Source organism: Molossus molossus, unplaced genomic scaffold (genome assembly GCF_014108415.1).
Source record: "Molossus molossus isolate mMolMol1 unplaced genomic scaffold, mMolMol1.p scaffold_m16_p_3, whole genome shotgun sequence".
In the NCBI taxonomy this organism is placed as follows: domain Eukaryota; kingdom Metazoa; phylum Chordata; class Mammalia; order Chiroptera; family Molossidae; genus Molossus; species Molossus molossus.
The window spans coordinates 68,253,226-68,281,223 of record NW_023425366.1 but is presented as its reverse complement, the minus strand read 5'-3'; the positions used below and the strand labels follow the sequence as shown (position 1 = coordinate 68,281,223).

Below are 27,998 nucleotides of genomic sequence, written 5' to 3'. Positions count from 1 at the left end.
AATCACTGGTAATTTCCACCCCCTGTATTTTCCTTCTAAAAAACACACAGCCAAGATTTGAATGTAAAATATTTTTCTTTAATTGTATTTTACATCTTGATTAATGAAACATGGAAATAGTGATCTTCAGTTGGGTCACCTGAGGAACCTACTTTCGTTGGCTTTTGGAGAAGTGCCTTTCCAAACAGACACAGTATTGCCACAACAATGTGCAAAACCTTTTTGGTAATAAAAAGTTGTTATTTACCTCTAAGCATATATTTGCAAGTATTTCTTCCTAATTAGGTGGGTAAACAAGGATTGCTTTAGATCTGGAAGCTTACTCAAGTCATCATCAATTAATATCAAACACCCAAGTCTTGAGAACATTTCTGATTAACAAAAAGGCATATTCAGAGTACCTTAAGTAAATGTTTACTTTTATAGGCATTTCTTAAATCTCTGGATTTTGGTATGTCATTTAAAAATAGCATATATGCATAGAAGTTAGTAATACTGCAGCCATATTCTTGCAAACACATCTGTCAATGTCCAAGGTCCTACCTTTTTTAACAAACAAAAAACCCCCCTTTATACTACCCCAATGGAAGAATTAGATACAGAGTTAAAATCCCTCAGGAAACGTGTGTTTTATTTTCTCGTCAGTGCCTTGAAAAGGTCTGTTTAGTCACCATAACACTGGCTTATATTTCCCAGACTTAGAATAATAAAAAAAAAATGCCCGTGTCTCTGATCATATAGACATAGCATTTAAAGTGGGTGAAGTTTGAAATCTCATAGGTACATGCATGTTTTTTAAAGAGAATTTGTAGAACATATTAACAAAATTTGATGCCCATTATAATCAGTGTTATTTTTGTCTCTCCCCCCACCTTAGACAATACTGGTGATATTATATTTAGTGAAGTCAGTTAAGTCCTAATAAATGAAACCTCCAAACAGATGCTAAGGAAGGCTGTGCTCTTTCAAACAAGAAATTCCAGAGCAGTTTATGATATGTACCTGATATCTTCCTACATTTACTACCGGGAAGTAATGATGAAATTAAATATTTATCAAAATCTCATCAGTGTTACGTCCATAAACAATTCATTCAGAAAGATCTGAGAAACCATTCAAAGTTGTAAGACAGTAGAGCCTAGTTCTTAAATTGTTGTGAGGGGGTGAGAAGCACATTTTTAAATTCCAGATATTTTTTAAGCAGAAGTTCGGTTTTGTATTCGGTAGACCTAACTTCCATAAAGCCGGGTGCTGCGCAGGGCAAAGACTAGTGTCGCAGTGGTCTAAGCAAACAGTTGCTGCTCGGGTTTTATACTGAGGGAACGGAAGGCACAGCTTAACACAGGAAACTAGCAAATTCAAGCCACGTGAATATTCGAAGTAGACGATTTTATTCTTGGAAGTTGTTATGCGGGACATAGAGCCTGTATCTTGCTCTTTTGACTTGATTCAAGTCTCAGTATGTTTTGAGCTGGCTATAAGGTGCAGAAGTCCTAACCTTTGGCAAAGAAGAGTTTAACCTATAAATGCAGTGCTTCATGGTCTGTCCAGGTTACCTATTAATTTATTATTAGCAGCCCAAGAGGAGATAAGTGCCCAATGTACAAATTTTATGTTGGACTTATAAACTTTAACCCAAAGAATCATCAAATACAAGTTCAAAAGCCCAAGAGGAAAGGGGAAATGAGAAATCAGAGCATTGAAGAATGTTGAAAGCATTGATTTCCAAATGCTAACAACAACAACAAAAATTAAGTGAAACCGAAAATACTAATGAGATTTACAGGCACTGTGTGTAGTATGTGCAAAAGTTTGCAAAAGTTTTTCCTTGGTGTGTGCGTGTGTGTGTGTGTGTGAGTGTGGCTTTAACAAACTATCAAATATATCTCTTAGAAATATAAAGCTCCTTTCTCTCCCAACTGAAGGCAATTTTTAAAAATTAAAAGTTTATCAATACTCAGTACAATAGCACAGGTGAACCAGACAAATTCAGTTTCTTTCCGGGAAAAGAATAACAAACCAATATTTAGGATGTCAAACACTCAACAAATACCACTGTCCAGAAGCCACCCAGAAAAATTTGTTGTCCAAGCCTTTTGTTCTTCAGAAGTCACCAGCCACCAGCTGAAGATTTTATATGTAGACACCTTGAAAAATTCAAAGGAAAAAAATTCAGTGTACCACTTTGGTATGTAATTTTTTTTTTTTTTTTACAAGGCATAGTAAATGTAACATTTAGCAAAAGCACTGTATAACAAACAAGAAGTAAACATGAGAGTAGATTATTAATATAATTTTTTTTTTAATTTTGGGGGGAATCTTCAGAGCAGATCTTATCAGCATACCTCCCTCTGTATAGGAACTAAAAATTGGACCATGGTGAGAGAGCCTAACCCAATTTAACCTACATTCTTATTTCCTTTAGGCTTTGGTTGACAAGCAGTTACAAGCTTTCATGGCTTAGAATACGATCTCTTCTTTCTAAAGTTATTAAGGGTCCGGCTCTCAAGATAGATCTCAGAGGTTCCTGAATCAAACATAGCATTTTACTTAAACTAATATGTGCAAAAGTGGTCAATCTTTTCCTTTGCCCTTGGTTCCAAAAACCCTCTAATTTCCATGAGACCCTAAGGGGTACTTTTCCCCACCCATCATATACTGGTATCAATAACGTAAAAGCATTGCACTATAAGAGGTAAACATGGCCCTGGATGGCTTGGCTGAGCAGTTTGAGCGTCAGCCCACTGACCAGAGTCGTAGGTTCAATTCTGGTCAAGGGCATGTACCTCGGTTGTGGTTCATCCCCAACCCTGGTCAGGGTCGTGTGGGAAGCAACCAGTCGATGTGCTGATATTTCTCTCTCTCTCCCTCTATTTCTCCCTCCCTCCTACTCTATCTGAAGATAAACAGAAAAATATCCTCAGGTAAGGATTTAAAAAAAAGGTAAACACACTAATTTTGCTTTGCCATAGTAATGAGCATTTGGGTTTCAAAGAGTCAACTAGACTTAGATGGTCATTTTCTTTAAGAGCCTGGACTAATATTTTAAAGAGCTCTTATTATAAGATTGTGCTGTTGGAATATTAAAAAATAATCATCACATTTGGTGCTTTTCAAAAAATTATAGATTTTGCAATGTGCATTTCATGCCAATACTATAAAGAGAACATGACATAAGAAGTAGAGTTAGTTTCTCTTGCCTATAACACATAGATTGGTAGAAGATATAGTTGCCTTCATTTACAACAAACACCCATCTTACCAAATAGTGTGCACTTTAACTTGTATTTTTTTCATTAGCTTTTGGCTTGGAAGTTGTCTCCTTTGCCTGAAAGGGAAAGCAAAACCATCAATGAGCTCTTTCTTTTCTGGATTAAGTATAAAAATGATTAACCAGAAGATTCTTATGAGGAGATGGGTTTCTCAGAATTAAAGGGGGCAAAGATGGTAGTCGAAGAAAATAAGATGGCTTTTTTAAATTATCTTTTTTCTTTATCCAAAACACTATGAATTCTTCCACTTCAAGTTTATAAGCTAAAAAGAACCTTAGTGATTCTACATTTCTTACTCTAGACTTTTTTTTTTTTTTTTTTAAGACCAAGGTAATTGAAGAAAAAATATATATAGGTGTTCTTGGATGGTATTGTTCATTCATTCTATGATGATCCCTTTCTCAGCAATGGGCAGTTGCTGGCCAGCTAATCCACTAAGCATATAGGGTTATTATGCTTTCTACTTTTTGAGAAAGGGTTGACCATATACTTTGTACAACTGAAGTTAATAAGCAAATTAATCTATTTGAGATAATGCGTGAACAACTTTCAGATTTCACATGTGAGATCATATGTTATTTGCCTTTCTGACTTATTTCACTTAACTTAATGCCTTCATGGTCCACCCATGTTGTCACAAATGGCAAGATTTTATTTTTTTATGGCTGAATAACATTCCATTGTGTGTGTGTGTGCACACATCACAGTTTTAAAAATTCATTCATCTATAGATGGACACTTAGGTTGTTTCATATCTTGGCTCTTATAAATAATGCCTCAGTGAACTTGGGGGTGCACATATCTTTCTGATTTAGTGTTTTCATTTCCTTTGGCTACTCAGAAGTTGAATTGCTGGACTATATGGTAATTCTCTTACTAGTTTTCGAAAGTGGCTGTCCCAATTTACATTCCTACCAACACTGTACAAGGATTCCCTTTCTCCACAACCTGGCCAACAGTTGTTATTTCTTGTCTTTTTAATAGCCATTCTAACAGGTCTAAGGTGGTATCTCACTGTGGTTTTGATTTGCATTTCACGTGTGGCTAGTGAAGTTGAACATCTTTTCTTGTACCTGTTGGCCATCTGTATGTCTTCTTGGAAAAGTGTATGCTCAGGTCCTCTGCCCATTTTTGTTGTTGTTGTTAAATTGCTTGAGTTCTTTAAGTATTTTCAATACTAGACTCTTATTGGAAGTATAATTTGCAAATATCTTCTCCCACTTGATGGTTGCTTTTGCTAAAGAGACCTTTGGCTCCCCACTGGGTGTTTTGGGCTCTCTTCTAGAATATTAGTTGACCATATAATCAGGGGTTTATTTCTGAGCTGTTGATTCTGTTCCATTGGTCTATGTGTCTTATTTTAATGTCAGTACCATATTGTTTTGATTGCAATAGCTTTGTAGTATAGGTTGAAATTAGAAAGTGTGATGCCTCCAGCTTTGTTCTTCTCAGAATTGCTTTGGCTATTCAGGATCTTTTGTGATTCCATACAAATTTTAAGATTGATCTATTTCTGTAAAAAATGCCATTGGAATTTTTATAGGAATTGCATTGATAGGCTTTGGGTGGTATTGCATTGATAGGTTTTCAGTGGTATTTTAATAATGTTAATTCTCCTGATTCATGAACATGGGATGTCTCCCTATTGGTTTATGTTGTCTTTGATATATTTCAGCAGTCACATTAGTTTTTGGTCTATACATCTTTAAATCTATAAATCTTTCACTTTCTTGGTTAAATTTATTCCTAAGTGTTTTATTACTTTTGATGCTATTGTGAATGGAATATTTTCTTTTTCAGATGTCCATTAGTGTAAAGGAATGCCAGTGATTTCTGTATGCTGATTTTTTTTTTTATCCTGAAAATTTACAGAAGCTGTTAATTAGTTCCAATATTTTTTTGGTTGACTCTTTGGAATTTTTTATATACAAAACTGTATCAGCAAATACCAACAATTTTACTTTTTCCTTTCCAATTTGGATGTCTTGCATTTCTTTGTCTTGCCTATTTGATCTAACTAGGACATCCAGTACTATATTAAATAGGATTATTGAGAGTGGGCATCCTTTTCTTGTTTCTGATCTTATAGGGAAAGCTTTACATTTTTTTCCATTGAGGGTAATGTTTGCTCTGGGTTTGTTGTATATGGCTTTTAATATGTTGAAGTATGTTCCTTCTATACCCTATATTTTAAGGGTTTTTATCATGAAAGGATATTGTGTTTTGTCAAATGCTTTTTCTGCATCTATTGAGATGATCATGTGATTTTTATCTTTCATTTCATTTGTGTGATATATTACATTTATTGACTTGCTTATGTTGAACTCTCCTTGCATCCCAGGGATAAGTCCCAAATGGTCCTGGTGTATAATTCTTTTAATGTGTTCTTGAATTCAGTTTGCAGATAATTTTTTGAGAATTTTTGCATCTATATTCATCAAGGATATTAGTATTAGTCTATAGTTTTCTTGTGGTTTCCTTAGCTAGTTTTGGTATCAAGATACTGCTGGGTTCCTAGAATAACTTCTGAAGTGCTTCCTCCTCCCTGATATTTTGGAAGCATTAAAGGAAGCTTAGTGCTAATTCTTCTTCAAATATTTGATAGAGTTCGGCAGTGAAGCCATCTTGTCCTGGGTGTGTGTGTTAGGAATTTTTTTGATTAGTGGTTCAATCTCTTTACTCTTAATTGGTCTGTTCAGATTTTCTATTTCATCCTGATTCAGTCTTGGTAGGTTGTGTGTTTTTAAAAATATATCCATTTCTTCTAGGTTATGTAATTTTGGGGCATATAATTGTTCATAGTGATTTCTTATGTTCCTATATATTTCTGTAGTACCAGTTATAATGTCTGCGCTTTCATTTCTGATATTGTTTGAGTCTTCTCTGCTTTCCTAGTAAGTCTAGATAAAGGTTTGTAATTTTTTTCTTTTTGAATATACGGCTCTTTAGTTTGTTGATCCTTTCTATTGTTTGTCTGCTCTGTATTTTATTTTCACTCTGATTTTTTATTACTTTCTTTGTCCTTCTAACCTTGGACTTAATTTGTTCTTCTTCTAGTTCCTCAAGGTATAGACTTAAGTTGTTTTCTGGGACCTTCCTCAATTCTTAATACATTAATTTATTGCTATAAACTTTCCTATCAGGCCCTGGCCGGTTTGGCTCAGCGGTTGGAGCGTCGGCCTGCGGTCCAGAGAGACCCGGGTTCGGTTCCCGCTAAGGGCACGTACCTCGGTTGCAGTTTGTCCCCGGCTCTGGTTGGGTCGTGCGGGTGGCAGCCACTCGATGTGTCCCTTTCACATCGATGTTTTTCTCTCTCTTCCTCTCTCTCCCTCCCACTCTATCTGAACAAAAAATGGAAAAAATGTCCTCGGGTGAGGATAAAAAACAAACAAACAAACAATAAACTTTCCTATCAGAACTATTTTTGCTGCATCTCACAAGATTTGGTATATTTCCATATTCACTGGTTTTGAGATAATTTACTTCCCTTTTAATTTCTTCTTTGACCCATTGGTTGTTCAGAGTGTTGTTTAGTTTCCACATATTTGTTGATCTCACTTTCTTCTTGTTGTTCATTTCTAATGTCATACCATGGCAGTCCGCAAAGATAGTTGGTATTATTTTAGTTTTCTTAAACTTGCTAGTATTTTGTTTTGTGTTCTGTCATGATCTATGTTGGAGAATGTTCCATATATACTTGAGAAGAATGTGTATTCTACTGCTGGACAGAATGTTCTTTGTATGTCTGTTAAGTGAATTTGTGCTAAAGTATGGCTCAATTCCAACATTTCCTTGTTGACTTTGTCTGGTTAATCTATCTATTACTGATAATGTGATACTGAAGTCCTCTACTATTGTTGTTTATTGTCTATTTGTCCCCTAAGATTTATTAATATTTGCATAACTTATTTTGATGCTTGGGTGTTGGGAGCATATATATTTACATTTGTTATATCTTCTTGATGTACTGACTGCTTTATCATTATATAATTACTTTCTTTGTCTCTTGTAACCATTTTTGGCTGGCTATTTGTCTGATATAAGTATGGCTACACCCACTTTCTTTCAGTTTTTGCTTGCTTGGAATATTATCTTCCATCCCTTCACTTCGAACCTCTTTGTGTCTTTAGAATTGAAATGAGCCTCCTGTAGGCAGCATATAGTTGGGTCTTGTTTTGTTGTTGTTGTTGTTTTAATTCTTTCACTTATTCTGTGCCTTTTGATTGGTGAATTCAATCCATTTACATTAAGGATGATTAGTAAGGACTTACTACTGTCATTTTATCTTTTGTCTTCTGGTTATTTTGCACCTCCATTGTTTCTTTTTCCTTCTGTTTCTGTCTACCTTATTAAGATGATGGTTGTCCATGGTGATTTGTTCATTCATCCCCAACCCCTACCATTTTTTTGTTTTGTGTGTCTGCTCTAGATTTTTGTTTTGTGGTTACCATGTGATTTACAAAAAAATAAAACAAAAACTCACAATGCCTTCAAGTAAGTGTGTGTGTGTGTGTGTGTGTGTGTGTGTGTGGTGGTCGTGGTGGTGGTGGTGGCCAGAGTCGTATTACTGACAGAATAATGACACCAAATGAAACTGTGTTATAGTCAACTCTGCCTTGATAATTATTGTAAACACTTTGTTCATTTTTTCTTTTTCATTTATAAACAACATCTATTGGGTAATTATAAAATTATTTTTATTTATTTATTTATTTATTTATTTATTTATTTATTTATTTTTTATCCTCACCCGAGGACATTTTTTGTTCAGGTAGAGTGGGAGGGAGAGAGAGGAAGAGAGAGAGAGAGAAACATCGATGTGAAAGGGACACATCGAGTGGCTGCCACCCACACGACCAACCAGGGCCGGGGACAAACTGCAACCAAGGTACATGCCCTTAGCGGGAACCGAACCCGGGTCTCTCGGGACCACAGGCTGATGCTCTAACCGCTGAGCCAAACCGGCCAGGGCTATAAAATTATTTTTAAATTGAAAACACAATAGTCCTTTTTCTGCTGATAGCAACTTATCTTTATTCACCTATAAAAGTTCCATGTTTTTACTCTTCCCCTTTTATGTTTTTAACATGCTATTATTTTATGCTGTGAATTTGTTACAAATTGTAGTAGCTGTAGTTATTTTTAATGCTTCTTCCCTTTAACCTTTACGCTATAATTAACACACCTCTTCTAATTCTGAATGACACCATAATAAAAACTTTGTGTACTTTTCTCTTTGCTTTTCGGATTGAACTCCTTTCAGCATTTCTTGAAAGGCAGTTCTAGTGGTGGTGAACTCCCTCAGCTTTTGTCTGTCTGGAAAACCCTTTAATTCTCCACATCTGAAGGATAACTGTGCCAGGATGAGTATTCTTAGTTGGCAATTTTCATCTTTCAATGTTTTGAATATGTCATTCCACTCTCTCCTGGCCGGTAGAGTTTCTGCTGCGAAATCTGCTGATAGCTTAATGGGGATTCCTTTGCAGGTTACTTTCTTCTGATCCCTGCTATCTTTAAAATTCTTTATCATTGACGTTTGACAGTTTAATTATAATATATTTTGGAGAAGGTCTTCTTTCACTGAGATGATAAGGTGTTCTCTTAATTTTGTGGACTTTTATGTTTAGTTCCTTCCCCAGGTTTGGGAAGTCTCAGCTTTTATTTCTTTAAGTAAACTCTCTGCCCTCTTCTCCTTCTGGTATATTCATTATTCTTACATTAGTTTTTATAATAGAGTCTGATGGTTCTCAGTTTCCTCACTTTTATTTATTTATTTTTGGTATGTGTCCCTAGCAGGAACCGAACCCTGGACTCTCTGGTCCACAGGCCAATGCGCCAACTGCTGAGCCAAACCAGCCGGGGCAGTTTCCTCACTTTTAAAAAGTCTTAGTTCTCTCTCCTTTTCCACCAGAATCATTTCTAGATTCCTGTCCTCCAGACTGTTTAATATTTCTTCAATCTTATCTGCTACATTTCCAATGCGTTTTAAATGCACTCTGCATCTCGTTTATTTTTTTTAAATCTTTATTGTTGAGAGTATTACAGATGTCCCCCTTTTTTCTCTCCTTACCCCCCCCAATCCAGTTCCCTCCCTGTCCCAGGCCTTCACCACCCGATTGTCTGTGTCCATGGGCAGGGCATATAAGTTTTTTGGTTAATCTCTTTCTGCCCCTTTTCCCTTTGAGATTTGTCAGTCTGTTTCATGTTTCCATGCCTCTGGTTCTCTTTTATTCATGAGTTTATTTTTTTCATTAGATTCCACATGTAAGTGAGATCATATGATATTTGTCTTTCTCTCACTTGTTTATTTTGCTTACCATAATCATCTCTAGGTCCCTCCATGTCATCTCAGAGGATGTGAGATCTTTCTTTCTTATAGCTGCATAGTACTCCATTGTGTATATGTACCACAGCTTTTTTATCCACTCATCTACTGATGGGCACTTGGGCTGTTTTCAGATCTTAGCTATTGTAAATAACACTGCTATGAACATGGGCTGCATATATTCTTTCTGGTGGTGTTTTGGGATTCTTACGATATATTCCTAGAAGTGGATCACTGGGTCAAATGGCAGTTCCATTTTTAATTCTTTGAGGAAACTCCACACTGTTTTCCATATTGGCTGCATCAGTCTGCATTCCCACCAGCAGTGTAGTTGGGTTCCTTTTTCTCCACATTCTTGCCAGTATTTGTTTGTTGATTTGATGGTAGCCATTCTAGCAGGTGTGAGATGATACCTCATTGTCATTTTAATTTGCATTTCTCTGATGATTAGTAATGAGCATTTTTTTTTTATACACATCTCATTTATTGAATTCTTCAGCTCCAGAATTTGCTTGGTTCTTTTTTATAATTTTCATCTCTTTGATAAAGTACTCCTTCTATTCATTAATTTAATTCCTGAGTTAATTGACTTGAGTTTTCTTATAGGTTGTTGAATTTCTTCATAACAGCTATTTTGAATTCTTTATCAGTTAGATAGTAATATTCCACATGTCTTTGACTTTGGTTGCTGCAAAATTGTGTTTTTCTTTTTGTGATACCATATTACTATGACTTTCATAGTGTTTGATGAAATGTGCCTCTGCCCTCGCATTTGAAGTAACAAGCGCCTTTCTCAGTTAGGTAAGGCTTTGCTTACTTTGATTCTGCTTAACACACTGGCAATTAAAATACGTTTACTCTTCCAGACGTTGGCAGTATAGCACACGTTTTTGGTTTCTCTTACTGAAGCTGATTTGCTGCTAAAGTTGGGAGTGTGCCTGTAAAAACAAGCTGCCTTGAAAAGAAATAAAAAGGCTGGTGGCAGTGTGAGGAGAGAGGTGTGCTTAGCACATGGGGCTTTGGGTGTGCCCGTGCCTGGTAGGGGTTCTCAAGTTGGAGAGTCCTGGAAGTCTGCTGGCAGACTCCTTGCTGGAATCCCCAGGCGGAAATGAGTTATCCTTGGTTCTGTCTCTCCTCCCCTTTCCCTTCCTTCCCTTCCCCATAAATTCCTTAAGCTATCTTCATTTTCTTTTTGCTCCTCTGAGCTCCTCTGCCACTTTCTGATCCTCTCTTCTTCACCTAGTCTATTGGAGGCTCATGGAGTCTGATGAGCATCTTTCTAAACAGTATTTTGAACTCTTTACAGGTAAATCACTTATCTCCACTTGACTAAGAACTTTTTTGTGGTTTTATCTTTTTTGTTTGAAACATGTTCCTCTTTTTTCATTTTCCTGATACTTTGCGTTGGTTTCTATACTTTAGATAGAACAGCCACCCCTCCAGTCTTGAGGGAGTGGCCTTCTAGAAGACATGAAGCTTATCATTCCACCTTGTCCTAGCTTTGATTCTCTCTCGAATCTCTGTGATTGTCCAAGCAACCTATTTATTTTCAGTCCGCAGGCCGATGCTCTAACCACCGAACCAAACTGGCCAAGGCTCGGGCATCAGCTTTTAAAGTGTGCAAATACACAGTTACATGGGGCCACAGGGGGTAAGTCACACTGGCCACCAGAAGCAGATAATCTAGAGGCGTCCCCCGGGAGCAGCTGGAGTGAAGCAGTGGGTGACACCAACGGGGCACCTGCTGGCCGGAGCGCAGGAGAGTGAACCTGGCACCCAGCCCCTGTCCCTGGCAAGCAATTCAGCAGGCTCCTCGGTGTGGGCCAGATGCCTGTTCTTCAGGATGACACTTCAGCCTCTTTCAGAGAAAGTTTAGGCGCCTCTCAGCCAGCTGCCTCTGTGCTGGGCCGTTGAGTCCCAGTGTGCAAGCCCTTTATGGCCATTTTATCAGTTCACTGGCTTCGCAGGGCATCGGAGACAGCCTTGCTGGCTTTCACCGCGAGATGTTTGGGGGCCTTGTCTCTCAGGTTCAGTTCTTAAAAGTTGGGGTACCACTGTGGGCTTCAAACTTAGTTCTTCAGGGAGAAGCTCTGGGTTTTGAGTTCCCTCAAGTGTAGGTTGCCACACTGGGGTAAGGTTTACGGCAGGATTGCGTCTTAGCCTCTCCTACCTTCTCTGATGTGGGTTTTTTCCTCACTTGTCCAATGAGTAAGAGTCACTCAGCCAGTTTCTGGATTTTTTTTTTCAGAGGAAATTGTTTCACCTGTAGCTGTAGCTTCCGTGTGTCCATGGAAGGAGGTGAGTCCAGGCTCTTCCTGTGTTGCATCTTGAACTGGAAGTATCTTGTTTTAAATATTTTTGATGTAGCTGGACTGTGTTTAAAGCTGCACCTTTCATTTCTCACTATAGTTAGGGGATCATAGTAATAACCAGCTGATCGTACGTTCTGGAATTGTCTAATCCAACTTACTGACCAAGTTTGAATACCTTCAATAAGAGGAGACGCTCCCAGCTGTTCTGTCCCATTAGTGCCCCATTCTAAGAAACTGGAACCTGCAGCTTCCACGCATTAGCCCTAGTTCTGCTTTCTAGAGCAACGTGAAAACTTCTATACGCATAGTCTTGTCTCCCAGGTGGTATCTGATTAATATTTTGGGTCATAGAAACTCTCACATCTTCCCTAATTCTATATACTACTTCTATATTCTAAAATTTATATAAACCACATTCTCTGGTGGTACTCCTCCTGCCTTTTAAAATGTCTCAATTTGCAACGGCCTAAGGAAGAGCAGCATAGCACTTTTTCTTCTTAATGGAACACAAAATATTGGCTTGTTGTATTGATGGTAATTTAGGTGGAATGAATTACAGTATATGAACACTGCCCATGTGTTATGCAAGTGGAAATGTTCCGTTGAAAGTGGTGGGCTGGGTCCTTAGAGAGGTGAAGGTGCAAAGGGCATTCCCCCATCCCAACATCCCCCCAACTCTCGGTCCCACTGCAGGAGCAATTCCAAGGCCCCGCAGCTTACACTACTGAGAGATCAACTAAACAGGAGCTAATGATACCGCAACCAGCATGTCAAGGCAGAAGAGGAAACAGAAATCTTAGTTCTTTCAAGGATGGAGGGATATAGGGGAGTAGACAGAGGGCTACTAAGTTTGAATATATAATGTTTTTGGAGTTGAGCAAGAGTTTATAATAAATATGTTTAAGGGTAAAAAATTGAGATAGAGAGGGTTGATCACTGACTGCTGAGAGAAAGGAAGGCAGGAGAAGGTTTCTCAGTGGGTAAGCAGGAAGAGGAGCTTATGGATTTTCTGCAGGGTGACCTCAATTTTTCTCTTTGAAGTAGAAGGCGAGGCCATCTGAGACAGCGGGGGCATGTGGCTGGAAGGGAAGAGGGCCCAGCACGGATGGCGTAGCTGCCACTGGGCTCCGGAAGATTACAGTGGCCTCAGCAGTACTTTGCGCAACATTCTCCAGCTCAGCGCGGCACTCAGGTGGTCTAACAACTGTGCTAAGAAGGCTCATTGAGATTTCTAAAGTACCAGTTCGTTTTAAAAATTTTAAAACTTCATTTTCTTTACCAAGACAGGCTGTGATCATGTTTAATGCTTAAATTTTTATTCTAAATAGATTCCAATCAGAAATTAAATGACTAAAAGGATAGCGGTGCGATTGCTAAACGAATTTGCAGTATAGTTAACCGCTCTATGTACCTTTGCTGGGTCCTTCGCCTTCCCCCCATTCCTGGACGCTCTGGAGCCGGAAGCAGTCTTCTTGGCTTTGTCCTAGGGCAGCAGACAGGTAGTGAGACTCCTGCTATCATTAATCCCCGTAGGAATTAAGTATTGGCTGCAATTGCATCAGTTCAGACCATTCTTTTTAATAGCCTAGAGATCTCCAATTTAATTAAATAATAGAAAACTTGGGGCATTTTAGTGACGATTTTTTGAACAATGGTGAATGTACCAAGAAGTGATTAAGGTAGGAAGTAAAAGGATAAAAAAAATGAGGAAAATGTTGGCCACACGGATGCTCTGCCAATCTCTATGACTGCCACAGGCTAAGAATAGGACACCGTTCAGTGTCACGAAGAGCAATGGAACAGTGGAGACAACCATAGACAGCTGGGGGAAGAAGGCACACATAAATATAAAGTCCACTCACCAAAAAGGCATTATTTTCAAGGTTCCAGGAGTGAGAAATTAGAAATTAAACTAGAAATTAAATCACCCAAAAGGGGAAGGACTGGCAATTCAGTGAGTGGGAGATGTGCTTAATAGCTGCCAAAGCCACGCCAACCCGAGCTCTGTAGTGTTAATTCTTCTCACAATAACAAGGACAGTCATTTCATTTTCCCTTCCGATTTATGGAAGGGTATAATATATAGGTAAAATGCCACACAGCTGAGTTACACATTATTTTTCCATTCACTAATAATCATGTTTTGAGCATCTGCTATATGCCAGGCATTTGGCTAATACTGAGCACGGAGGTCAAAGATACACCACTACCATATAAAGCACACAGCCTGGCGGTGTAATACACGTTACTGTCGGTGACTCAGAAGTCACCCAGACGACAGGGAAGGGAGAAGTAGTAAGAGAAGTCTTCCCGAAGGAGCTGATGGTTGAACTAGGCCCTGAGGGATGAGGAGGGAACCCCAGGGCAGCGGCCTGAGAGAGGAGGTGTCGTAAGGGACCGCTTCCATATCAAATGAACACAGACCAAGCCCTCCTGTTTTCCAGCAACACAGTGCAGCCATCAGAAATGACGCCAATAGAGCAGCAACATGGAAAGCATTTATGAAATAATGTTGAGAGTCCATAAAATACACCGCTTACGTACAACTACGTAAAATATATACCAATGGACAAGGACAAGAAACGTACTCAATAGTGTTTGCGAGGTAGTAGAATTATATTTTTTCTCTTTTCAAGTTCTCTATGGCATCATTCAATTCACTTCATAGTCTTAAATTATATATACGTACACACATTCAAAGAAAGTCAATATGAAAGAGCACAGTACCTGTGCTGTGTTCTCTGAGGTTTCTGCAGCTGGAGGACGGCCGTCTAAATCCTTGGACAGGGCATCAGTGGGGTCTTGGTCATCTGCAGGTTTCTGAGACATTAATCAGAATAACCATCAGTGAAGAAATGCAAGGCAAGAATGCTATATAGTAGCTTTTCCCACATCACTGAAGATGTTTACTGGAAAAACAAAATAAACAAACAAACAATAACAACAACAACTTGCTGACATTCTTCTCCTGTTAAAGTAATATATTATAAAGGAGATATTAAAACAGGAAAATACTGACAGCAAGTTGCGTGGTATTCTCTGAGCCTTGACATTCTCATATAGAAAATGGAACTGCCTATTTTGAAGGGTTCCTGGGAAGACTGAATGAAATAATAATAACACACTCTTAAATGCACATGGCATCGTATCAAGCATGGGGTAGGCATTCAATAAATTTTAGATTTCTCAACTGCAAAAAAATGCAGCTGGAATTAAAAAATATATATTTTATAGAAACATGCGGCTGTGGTATTTACCTTTGATTCCTTGGGTTTCTCTTTAGGTGGCGTGCCCTTAAAAACAAAGCAGGCTATTGGTTAGACATAGGTTTTGTAAAGGTTTACTGAGGTGCAGTCAGTATTTATATTATCCAGTGACTTGACTTGGAGGGTATATATTTGCAACAACTGATTAACCTAGGTCCCTACTATGCTCCCCTGGCTTTGCTTCATTACTACCTTATAACTATTTTAATGGGAAAAAATGCAAGAGAGTTTGGCCCTGGAAGTGAAAGAAACACTAATTATTTAGGAACTCTTCGCTATCGTGTGTTACAATTCTACTTAAAATGTTACAAAAAGTAACTTGTGATTTTATGTCTTATTTACTGTGCTTAGTATAATGCAGAAGGATTTGAGGTGCAGTCTGCAGAGACATGTTTTTTGTTTTTTTGTTTTTTCAGTCAGGATTACCAGTACAACTCCTCAGGGATTTTTCCCATCTAGAAAGCCAAAGACATTAACTAATGCATTTTCCAAAGAATCCAAGCAGGGTCAGGTGGTACTCTCAAAGCAGGGAGGATTGCAGCTGGGTGCAGAATTGCTATCTCCAAGAATACTGAATACAACAAGGAGAATTGATTCCTGTAAGAGGAGACACTCAAGCTGATAACCCCCTTTAAACCAAATGAAGCAATACAGAAAGATGGATGTAATTTGGACTTCCTTGTTTGTATCTGATCAGCAGGCCTGGAAAGGGTTATTTATCATCTAACTGACTTACAACTAGGAGCCAAACAGGCTGGAAAGAGGTATAGGCCAGGTTGACCTAAGAAAAACTGGCTTCTGTGTTAGAGGCAACAGGCCCGGACTCCTTGAACAGAGTATGTTTAGATGTAGAAACAGCACTTGTAAGGATACGGCTTTGCCTGTCTTCACTCAACAGTGCTGATGGGGGTGTAAGAGAAGGAAGAAAGGGAGACCCCAGATCTTGAGGTGCCTTATTTGCCCTATTAAATATTCCAATACTAGTTCCTATATTAATAGACAGGCTCTACTTCAGTTAGGATTACAAATATTATTTCTTTTATAGACTTTTCTTATAAAAAGAACTCATCTGTGTACATACCTTGGAACCACTGTTGAGCATCAGTGAGTGACTGAACACTATTCAACTCTCTTTACGCCATGGTGTCCAACTTAACTGAACATCAAACGATCTTGGAGTAAATAAATATTAAATAGAAGCCTAGACAGCCTGCTCAACAGGGACACATTAAAAATAGTCATGCTACACTGTTATGCTATTGTTTAAGTGCACCTCCTGTTCATTTCAAGTGAGGTTTGAAGTTAAAAAGTTTTGTGGTGTATATCCAATCTCGACATTTACCTTATCTTTATCCAAGAGATGTCTGTATTCAGGTGGGATAGTGTCATCTCTTTCTCCCAGCTTGTCTCTATGTTCAGCCTTAGCTTTTTCCTATAAACATGGAAGGAATGTCATTAATATCCCTTTCCTCCTTTGCTTACAGAATACATTCCGAAATGTGGCATCCAGCTTTATTGTACTTTTCTGAGGCAGAATATATGGTCTATTTTTATTTTTTAAGCAGGAGAATAACAAATGCATGACCTGAACGGACTATTAGTTGATGAAGAAAAGTAAACCCATGGTGCTTCTACATCTGAATTTTCTATCTGTATTTTAAAGTAAAATAAATGATTAAACAATTATCCTCAGAAACCATGTAAAGAGATAAAACCCAAAGGCATAAAATACCTTTTTCTGAGAGTTTCACTTTTCAAATAAAAAAAATCAAGTCACTGTACCATGGCACTTGGAGAGGTAACAGTAACCCTATTTATACGGGACCCTGAAGGACCAGGACAAGTAGCAAAGCCGGATGGGTGTGCTGACAGCTTGTGTTGCAGACACAACACTTGCTGATAAGCAGCACCTACTGTCCAGCACCCCCACCTCAGTGGGGTGTGGCTGGTCTCTCTCTGTCACAAATTCAGTGACATTAACTCTTTCCCACCCAGGGAGGGGGTGCTTTTGATTTACCTACATCTTTATAATTTCATTTTTTAAATATAGATTAAGTTCACATCAATATTCCTATGACGATGGTAGAATCAAGACATAATGATTCTTTAAAACGCCCTTGGGACACTGATTTGGATGGTGTTACTTCCTGGTTCCAAGCAAAATGTATCGTTAAATATTGCACGTTGTTAAGTATAAATAAGTACTTGGACATGTTGCAAGAAGATACGCAGTTAGCAATGTGTGCCTTGTAGACACCTCTGCACAGCAGTGAAGTCCTAGTGCAAAGCTCTCTTGCTTTCGGCGTCTGCACACAGTTAGTTGTGACAGCAGAGGCCACTGGGGGACCGTGGCCACGGCATGGCCACGGCATGCCCACAGCAGGTATCATGCATACGAAGTCTGCCGGTAAAACCACCAAGCTGAGCTGTGCTTTCCCATCATCACCAGGCTTGGTCTCATAGACAGGACATTTGCCTGAATCTGGGCACAGTACTCACCGAAGAGGTAAAGAAACACAACAAAGACCACAGAGAGGGAAAAGTGAGACAGTCATCCAAAGATGCATTAACTCCAAAGTCCGAAATGTATTTTTTCCTCATTGTGTTGAGGGTATGGTATGCTATGCTATGAAAAAAGTCTTAAATTTCCACTCTTACCCTGACTTTATCCTTCAGTGGTTTGTCCTCATCTGGATCAGGCTGCCTTTGCCCTAGACGGTCAGAAAGTTGATCCAGGGCATCGTCGAGCTCTTTGCTGTCCTTCTGTTTAAAAGTAAATCTGAATTAGTCACTGGTTGGCCAAAACAGGTCACCCATTGGAGTGTGGCCCCAACACTGTCACAAAGATTTCCCTAAGCATTTCCATGAGGGAGATGGGCCGGGGGCGGGAGGCACTGGGCTGCCAACCCTGGCCCGGGCTGCTTCTCCTGCTTTCTGGCTCTCAGTGTCTGTCCCCCCCTGCCCCACCCCCATATGTCTTTCACCCGCCAAGAAAACAGGTCTTTCCCAAAAAGATAGGGTTCACTGGTCTGATTTGCTAGGAAATGTGTCTTAAGATACTCTAGTGTCTGTAACACTACAGATAGTCTAATGTCCCCAGCAGTGAAAACTCACGTGAATTATTACTATAGCATAGTTTACTCTTTGATTTCCAAGTCTATTCATTTAAATAAAGATTATACCTAATTTTAGTGATGGCTCCAAATAAAATATTAACTGAAACTAGACCTTCTGATGGAAAACCTGATACAGGTATCATTCTAAAACATATTTGTAAAAGGCAAATGCATGCAAAAAATGAAACTAAACCTTCTTACACTAAAGATTTAAATGTAAGACTCAAAACCATAAAACTCCTAGAAGAAAACATAGGCAGTATAATCTCTGACATTTCTCTTAATAATATTTTTTTCTGATATCTCTCCACAGACAAAATTAAAAATAAACAAATGAAATGACATCAAACTAAAGAGTTTTTGCACAGCAAAAGAAACCAACAAAATGAAAAGACAACCTACTAAATAGGAGAACACATTCACCAATAATAAATCCGATAAGGGGTTAATATCCAAAATTTATAAAGAACTCATACAACAACCAAACAATCCAATTTAATAATGGGCAGAGGACCTGAATAGACACTTCTCCAAATAGAACATACAGAGGACCAATAGACATATGAAAAGATGCTCATTGCAACTAATCACCAGAGAAATGCAAATTAAAACCACAGTGAGAGATATTACCTCACACCTGTCAGAATGGCTATCATCAATATATCAACAAACAAGTGTTGGTGAGGATGTGGAGAAAAGTGAACTCTTGTGCACTGTTGGTGGAAATGCAGATTAGTGCAGCCACTATGGAAAACAGTGTGGAGGGTCCTCAAAATAATAAAAAATGGAATTGCCTTATCACCTAGCAATTCCACTTCTGGGTATATATCCATAGAAACATGAAACACTAATTCAAAAGGATATATACACCCTTATGTTCATTGCAGTTTTATGTACAATAGCCAAGATTTGGAAGCAACCCAAGTGCCCATCAGAAGAATGAAATCTTACCATTTGTGACAATATAGATGGACCTAGAGGGTATTATGCTAAGTAAAATGAGTCAGAGAAAGACAAAAACCATATAATTTCACTTATAAGTGAAAACTAAAGAACAAAATAAATGAACAAAATTGAAACAGACTCGTAGTGAGAAAGCAGACGGATGGTTGCCAGGGGAGAGGAGCATTGGGGTCCTGGGTGAAAAGGCGAAGGGACTGAGAACAGATTGATACTGTAAAGAACAGCATAGGAATAGAGTCAATAATATTTAATAACTATGGTGCCAGGTGTGTACTGCAAATATCTGGGGGAAAACACTTTGTAAAGTATATGATTGTTTAACTCCTATGTTGTATACCTGAAACCAATACAAAACAATACTGAATGTAAACTGTAATTGAAAAATAAAACATAATTGAAAGCGAAAACAAAATCAGGACACTTTTTGCTAAAAAAAAAAAAGACTTTTGGTTGTGGACATCTACAAACAGCCCCAATCAGGGCAGAACCTGTCACCTGAGCATTAAGAACAGAGTGTCAGTGGCAGCCTGCGTTATTAATGATTCTTCCTTTCTGTTGCACAGGGACTTTCATCATGTGGGTGTCATACACACAGCATTCTACTAGTTTTAAGTGCTTCATGAGAGCCCAGGATTATAGCTACTAATGGTGGAACTGCCCTGGGTCTGGGCTTTGTCATTTGTGCCTCTGGATATTTTCAGATGCTCCTGAGGCTGACCCAACAGGATGAAAATTCTTTCAGAATCTCTGACTACAGCACTAAGTGAGCTTTGATGCTACATCAAAAGGAAAGGAAGCAGAGCTGACTTCACTGAAGCTACTTCATCTCCATCTAGCAAACCAGGCACTTCTCAACCGGAGGAGATGGGGGTCTGGTTTAGGGCAATCTCTAGCGTTTGATGTGCCGAGGTCTTCTCAATAATTCCACATTTGGTCCTGCACAGAAAATTAATCAAGGAAGTCTGGAAGAACTTTGATCCCTCGGAACATGTAAATAATTAAAACAGTATTGATGCTGAGGTTTTTCTGTTGCTAGCAAGAAAATGACAAGTTTTTACCGGTGTGAATGGGAGGAAAACAATGCTGTTCTATGACATGTTTGTTAATTTGCAGGGGACAAAAAGCTCAAACACTGAACAATTTCATAAAATAAACTTGAGATTAAATAATGGGTAGTATTTACAGCATGTGTTAAAAAATATAAAAAAGGAAAAAAGTCAATTATTAGGAAAGCTCAAAAAGTTTTAAAATCCAATTATTCAAATACATACACAATGTACATTGCACTTTCAATTCTAATAAAGCAAAAATTGAAGCTCCTCAACTATGTGTAAAATGTTTTCACACATATTGTTTCATGAAACCATTTTCAATATTTTGTCATCTCCCTAAATTGCCAGTCTTCTCTCTTCTGAAGGTGCCAATATTTCTAACAATTTTTGTCTATTTCCACTTACTCTAGCAGGAGTCCTATTTTCTTTCTTCTTGTTGTTGCTGCTGCTGGGAAAATAAATATTTATAAAAGATGTTGCCTACCTGAGCGCCAGGGGCTGGACCTGCAGAGTGGGTGGTTGTCGCTGGGGTTTGGGAGACCAGTTCTGAGATGGCAGCTGACAGTCTAGCATTTTCTAATGGCTTTTGTTAAAAAAAAAGAGAGAGAGAGAGATTTTTAATATTAATGTTATATATGAAATTATGTTCACAATGCCATCACTTAAATACAACTCTTAATATAGCTTAATGATTAATTCTCTTGATCCAGATGATCACAGTTACACAGAATCTTAAGAGCAATTTTTATTCTATCTCTTACTCCGTGGTATTATTTCCCACAACTTTCTATTCCTATTTATTATTCTAAATGGTGTTCAATAAGCTAATGACTTAGAGCTTTGTGGCTGATTTACACATTTCTTACTGTACATTTAGGTTGTTTGCAGTTTTTTATCATTCTTCTTTGTAACAGTTGCCCTGAATCAAAGTTCTAGTAGTGGTTCTTTTTATGGTATTAGCTATATTCTGCAAAAATGCCCTCTCAAAAGTTGCTAGGAATTCATACTGTAAAAGCAATGAGTGAGTGTGCTTGTATCCCATGGCCTGGCTCACCTAAATTAGGTGCTTATCACATATTTTAAATTCTGATAATATATTAGGTATGACGATGTAGTACTGTTACTTGCTATCTGATATAAGGCTTCAGTTTTATCATTTTTCTTAATGTTAAACAGCATATTATTCCAGAATCTTTCTGAAACGATTTCCACTAAATCTGCCATTTATGTTCCCTATATTTCTTTTTCCATTGATTTGTGACTTTGATTTCTGAATCAGAACTGTATTTTTTTAACCATTATTGTATAATCAAGCCTATTGTTTAGTTAGGTTAATCTTCCCTAAAAAGAGTGAAAAATGCTTTTCAGTATTTTTTTCATATTTTTATGCATACATTTTCCAAATATATTTCAGAATAATTTTGAGTTACATAAAGTAACGTATTGGTATTTTAATAAAAATATTCACTTATAAAATAATTGGAAATAATGGCCACTGTTCTTCTAACATTTAGTTATACTGTATTGGATGTATGGGTTTTAATTTCTTCATGTTCTTGTTTTTCTATTCATTTCTTCGATTGCAGTTTTCTTTACATAAGTCTGATATCTTGTTAGATAATTATATTTTCTAATCTGTTACTAATATACATAGCATCCATCATGTTATGTATAAATGTGAGCACAAAAACTTCCGGCAACTCCAAGAATTTACAATTTTTTTCTACTTGTCACTTATTGTCTTTCTCCTGCCATTGTCCACACAGGATTAAATAACCCAGACCCTCCAAAACAAGGTTCAGCAGTTATGTAAGTTGGGAACTCCAAGAGGCTTATAATAATAGATTCGCATATAAAAAACCCTGAAAAATCCTACAGCGGAGAAACCTGCTTATTGTTACCCAACATTTCCAAAACTTTCTAGTAACAGAATTCCCTTTGAGAGACTATCTATTCCATAGGAAGCTAGGTTTACCTAGAAGTAATTGTACAATATCAACTGGCAAAGTTGTCTAAGAAGTAACTTTAGCCCAGCTGGTATGGCTAAGTGGTTGAGTGTCAACCCTTGCACCAAGAGGTCACCAGTTCAATTCCTGGCAGGGCACATGCCCAGGTTGTGGGCCCAATCCCCATTGGGGAGCATGCAGGAGATGGCCAATCGATGTTCTCTCTCATCGATGTTTCTATCTCTCCCTCTCCCTTTCTCTCTCTCTATAATCAATAAAGAAAAAACAAGAAGTAATTTTAGATAAACTCAATTTTAAATTTTCTTTTCATGGGTGTACTTGAGAGAGTACATGCTCACTGGTTGAAAATAGTCACTGTGCTAGAACAATATTCAATACTTCATGATGCAACACATTTGTAATGGCTACAGTGGGTTGAGAACCATTAATTTTGTCATTGCTCCCCAAGCTCCCAAGGCAAGTTCTAAGTCACAGTTTCCATTTATTTCTGCCATTCTAAAAGTAACGAAGTAAAACCAGGAGTTTCAGACTTACAAGTGGTGGAGTGTTTTGGGGTCCAGCGAAGTCCTCAGACAAGGCATCAAGAAGGAAGTCTTCACTCATGGGCTGCAAGAACCAGGAAATGTATCAAACACCTCATATGTCTCCTCTTCACAATGATGTCACTGTTCATTTGCTGATCAACTCATTAAAAAGAAAGCTATGCCCTTCCTGAATTACAATCGGGCAAATGAGAAAGATATGCTCAGAGAAAACTGGCTTGCTTACTAGAAGTGATTCCTTGGATGCTTTTGACAGGAGTGGTTTTCCATCTTTGTCCTATCGGGGGGTGGGGAGGGGAGAAAAACATGGCGTTGAGTCATTTCACAGTTATCCTAAGTCTGAATCCTTGTCAACATTATAAGGTCATACCTAATGTTGTTGGACATTACCAATTAGATCTATCATTTCAGGAAACAGATTCTCTCACCAGAGAATATGCCATAATTAGTTCATAATTAGTACACAAATTAGGCATTCCCTAGGTGTAGGGGCTACGGAGCGACTGGGCATGGCCTGTGCCCTCAGATGCCCACAGACTAGTGCTGGAAGAAATGTGAACAGGTCATGCGGTGCTATGACAGGGTGCGTGGAGGTCATGGTGGGAGCAGGGGATGAGCCCAGGGGTTGGGGGGCTTTGCAGAAGTTGCTTGGGAAAAGCTGGTTAACTTTATAGGCAACACATCCAATTAATACACACTGATTTTGTGCCCAGTCCTGTAATAAACACTGGGAATACCACAGAAACTAGGATAGACAAAACCCTGCCCTCAGGGAGAACATCCTATGGGTGGGATGCTCTGAAGCATGGCTGAGATGATGCCAAGCTTCTAATGACTCAAAGTGCCACTCACTTTGGAGTCACAGGATAATCAATAAAACTGTTATGTCTCTCTAGTAAAAGATGTATTAATAAATCCCATCGACTCATACACAAAAATAAATAAGTGCAAAACTACACATATATGTATTTCTCCTGATACACTGTCAAGATGATTTCTGTTTTGTTTAAAATGTGAAGAGGTGTGATGGTTTAGCGTATCACCTGCTTACCCTTGACTGACATAAACTCCTTGACACCCTTGTCCATCCCTGCAGGGTCACTTGGACCCTGACTATTCTTCAGTCAGCAGGGAAAGCAGAACCTGGGCTTGTTCCCCACCATCCCTAAGCTGCAAAGACAGCAGATTTCCCAAGTGACACAGGGGACCGACGGGAACACCTCTGCTCCACACTCAAACTGAAATCCCCCCGTGTCCAGAAGGGAACATTCGTGGGCTCCCTCAGGGAACTGAATGTCACTGCGGAGGCCTGATGTGAGCACAGCTGATGAATAGCAGTAGAGGGCTGAAACGAGACAACCTCCATGAAAATATTGTAAAGTGATAGGTGATCATGGGTGAGATCAACAAGTCCAGAAGAGCATGAAACTACCACCAAATAAGGTGGCCAGGGAAAGCTTTCAACTGCTTTCTTTTTTTTTCTTTTATTTTTTATCCTCACCCAAGGACATTTTTCTATTTTTTGTTCAGATAGAGTGGGAAGGAGAGAAAGAGAGCGAGAGAGAGAGAAAGCGAAACATCGACATGAAAGGGACACATCAAGTGGTTGCCACCCGCACGACCAACCAGGGCCTGGGACAAACTGCAACTGAGGTACGCACCCTTAGCGGGAACCAAACCCGGGTCTCTCTGCATGGCAGGCTGATGCTCTAACCGCTGAGCCAAACCAGCCAGGGCTCAACTGCTTTCTTAAAAACTACTACTAATAGTCAGCAAAGGGAGAGAAAGCAACCCACATCCTGCGATGAAGAGGTTACCTGCCTTGACACAATTGGGGGTGGGGGATGAGTAGGGACAGGACACGTGGCCCTTAAGAAGCTCTCTAAAAACCTTGCAACAGCAAACACACAAGCCCATATTCATAGAAATGCCATGGTCTCAACTGAACTGTGAAATGCAGAAGGAAGCAGAGTAACACTCTGAACCTGGGAGAGCTCAATCTAGTTCCCGTCTCTGCCAGACGAATGTGCTCGTGCCCAGGGAGTTCGACTTTCCTGACTTGGTGGAGTTTAGCCACACCCCCTCTTTAGCACCGGCACCCTATGAAGCTGGCTGCCCTTTCCTACTGCCCACGCAGCTGCGCCTGTTCAAGTGGCCATTCTTACACTACAGATCCACAGTGGGGTGTCCCGCGCCCCTTGTTCTCAACAATCTGTACCTTCCAAATAAAGAGAACGGTGCTCTGCTTTTTTTCACTACATCTAAATGCTGCAAATTTTTCCTCCTAGGAAATTATTGTTCTTCCTTTTCCTTTTCCCATCTACATAAAGGTTTTCTAAGTTTTCTTATTTCTGGTATTGTAACAAACCATGTATTAGATGGGAAAAATTAGGTGGCTTAGACATTAGATCTCTTTCACCTCAGAGAGGACTAAAAGGGCCAGTTAGGACTATTGTGGCTTCATTTCTGGTGTGCTAACAGATTGTCAGTGGACTGATACCATGTGGTGTTTGAAATATCAGGAAACGAGATCGTCATATTCCAGGTCTGCGCCCACGCCCCCTTTTATGTACATGGAACGCAGTATTGAAATAAGGTAGAGAAATACCCCAGTCTATTTACCTTGACCTCTTCTAATCTATAGTCAGGAGGAATTGTTTCTTCTTTTTCACCAAGCTTTTCACGATCCTCTTCTTTGGCTTTCTCCTAAATAGAAATTGTACCATTTTCACTGTGAATACATCGTTTCTCCACAGAGTGGATGCTCGAATGACAAGCTGAGATATACATACCCACTGTTAGGGCAGAGGGTACATATGACTGTATGTGTACAGTTCCTCCAGCATCTTAATCGTTGACACTGTACCCCAGTTTGGCAGGCTCAGACCCCACTACTAAGTCTGCTGGGCCAAAAGGAAGTCCCGAGGAGCAGTGGGCAACGGCCACTTCTCTCGCGAGTCCTCAGCAACAGGAAAGCAGGTGGACAGGGGGACCCGGAACTCAGACTGTGCGTGCTGTCCGTCCGCTGCTGTGCTCACACCCGATGCCCGCTCAGGTTTAGCTATTTGGCAGGGGATGCACAGTAACAGGGGAAGCCAGCTGGTCATATGTTGTGGGAAACATTTTAATAAACGACTAACTTATTTAGGGACTGAGGATGATCAATGATAATTCCTTCCCAGAAGTCTCGAGCTGCCATTACCTTGACTTGATCCTCCACTGGCTTCCCCTCGTCTGGATCTGCTTCCCTCTTCCCCAGGCTGCCGGCCAAGGCTTCCACAGCATCATCTGGCACCATGCCCTTCTGAAAGGACAGGGTGCACGTGCTAAGTAGGTGCTTACTGCCTCCTTTTAAAGAGACTACATCAAACAGTCAGAAGGGCATATTCTTATTTCAGGCCTAGATAAGAAGCACATTTATCTTTTCATAATTTAAATTATCAACTGAATTCGAATCTATGCTTTAAAAAAAACCTAAAATGTTAAACATTAGAGCAAATTTTTTATATCAAGCTTGAAGTGTGTGCAACTGATATTTTGACCCTTGGAAACTCTTAAGATGTAAGCCAGCGTTTTGGTTTGGACGGGAGGCAGGCAATGGAATAGGTGGACAATGGAGAAGCTAATAACCCGGAAAGAACAAAGAAGTGTTTTTCTGGTGGTTGTTCTTGGGGTGGCAAAGGGAAGATTTCCAGGAAAGCCCAGGAGAGGACATTCTTCTCAATGTTCTGTGAGGCAGCCTGGCCCATCGGAGCAGGTGGTTTGAGCCGAGCTGCATGCGTGCCTGTGGTCCCAGCTGCCTTCGACCGGTCCAAGTGGATTCACAATGGTTCTGGTGCATGACCAGCCTGAGTGGTCCAGTGGTTGAAAATGAAATGAAATGTGCTCCGCTCGTGATGTATACTGAGCGATGGCCATGCTAGTATTTAAAAAGAAAGTGGATGGATAGCCCGGCCGGTGTGGCTCGGTGGTTGAACATTGACCCATGCACCAAGAGGTCACCAGTTGGATTCCCGGTCAGGGCACATGCCCAGGTTGTGGGCCCGATCTCCAGTGGGGGGCATGCAGGAGGCGGCCAGTAGATGTTCTCTCTCATTGATGGTTCTATCTCTCCCTCTCCCTTCCTCTCTCTCTAAATATCAATAAAGGGAAAAAAAATTAAAAAAAAAAAGTGAATGAATACAGAGCATAAATGGTATAAAGAGGAAACAAAGCAGAAACTATGTTTGGGCTTAAAGATAGGACTACACCTGACTTCTTCCAAACCACAGGTCATGATTCATATATTAGTGGCTCATAAAATCAATTTATAGTTCATGGCCAGGACTTTTTTTAAAAATAAAAGACTAGAATAGAAAACATCTTAGATGGTAAGGTAAGTACCACTTAAACTGATGTTTCTATTTTGTGGGTGCTAGGTTGTGATAGCAATGTATTTCCTACTATTGGTCTTGATCAAAAATGCGAAAGCCCCTGAATTAAACAGACTCAAATTAATTTTTATCATCAAAGTCTATGAACTCATATTGAGTATATATGGGGTTTTAGAATAAAAGTCTCTTTCTCTGTTTAAAAAAAATTTTTTTTTAATCATTACCCTAGGATATGTTTTGATTTTTAGAGAGAGAAGAATGGAGAAAGAGAAACATCGATGTGAGAAACATCAGTCAGATGCCTCCCGCATGTGCCCCGACCAGGGATGTGCAGAACCTAGGTATAGAACCCGAAATCTTTTTGGTTTATGGGCCGACTCTCCAACCAACTGAATCACCCAGCCAGGGCAAGTCTCTTTCTCTTCTATAGCCTGGCCACCATTCCAAGTAACAAGAGTTGTTTTTCTGCTAAACTGTACTGCAAAAGGAAATATCACCAAGAAAAGGGAGCCTGAGTGGAAAGTGATGTATCACCATCTAGTGGCTGGACACTGAATAGATTTTATTCCAAGAGCAACAAAAATCCCTGATGTAACTAATTTGTTTAGGATTATATCTGAGTCGCAAGAGTTTCAGTGGTCCCCCAGTTTTAGCCAAGCGGTACGTCCTGAGCCTGGACACGTGCTCACACTTCTGTTTTCTCCTACTCTGCTGTAGAATCTTTAGAAACCACTGCTTCCCAAGCCTGTGCCCTTTAGATTAAGAAATAAGTAATTTCTAGCCATAAAAGAAAAAAAAAAGATGAAATACT

General features: G+C 39.3%; 1 protein-coding gene across 4 annotated transcripts in view; it reads right to left on the bottom strand.

Annotated features, from left to right (window-relative positions):
* Positions 1–56: 56 nt before the first annotated feature.
* CAST (calpastatin) overlaps positions 57–27,998 on the bottom strand; it is a 118,177-nt gene continuing 90,235 nt past the window's right edge. For 3 of the 4 annotated variants that reach the window (XM_036279853.1, XM_036279855.1, XM_036279856.1), the window contains 12 exons: positions 26,017–26,118; positions 25,437–25,520; positions 23,041–23,091; positions 22,807–22,878; positions 20,790–20,888; positions 17,833–17,937; positions 16,517–16,606; positions 15,166–15,201; positions 14,636–14,728; positions 13,321–13,392; positions 3,263–3,328; positions 57–2,147 (listed from right to left, as the gene is read on the bottom strand). In XM_036279853.1, the coding sequence (XP_036135746.1) occupies positions 3,278–3,328; positions 13,321–13,392; positions 14,636–14,728; positions 15,166–15,201; positions 16,517–16,606; positions 17,833–17,937; positions 20,790–20,888; positions 22,807–22,878; positions 23,041–23,091; positions 25,437–25,520; positions 26,017–26,118 (855 nt within the window). In that variant the 3' untranslated portion in view covers positions 57–2,147; positions 3,263–3,277. The remainder of the gene's footprint in view (positions 2,148–3,262; positions 3,329–13,320; positions 13,393–14,635; positions 14,729–15,165; positions 15,202–16,516; positions 16,607–17,832; positions 17,938–20,789; positions 20,889–22,806; positions 22,879–23,040; positions 23,092–25,436; positions 25,521–26,016; positions 26,119–27,998) is intronic. The other variant, XM_036279854.1, reaches the window with a different exon arrangement.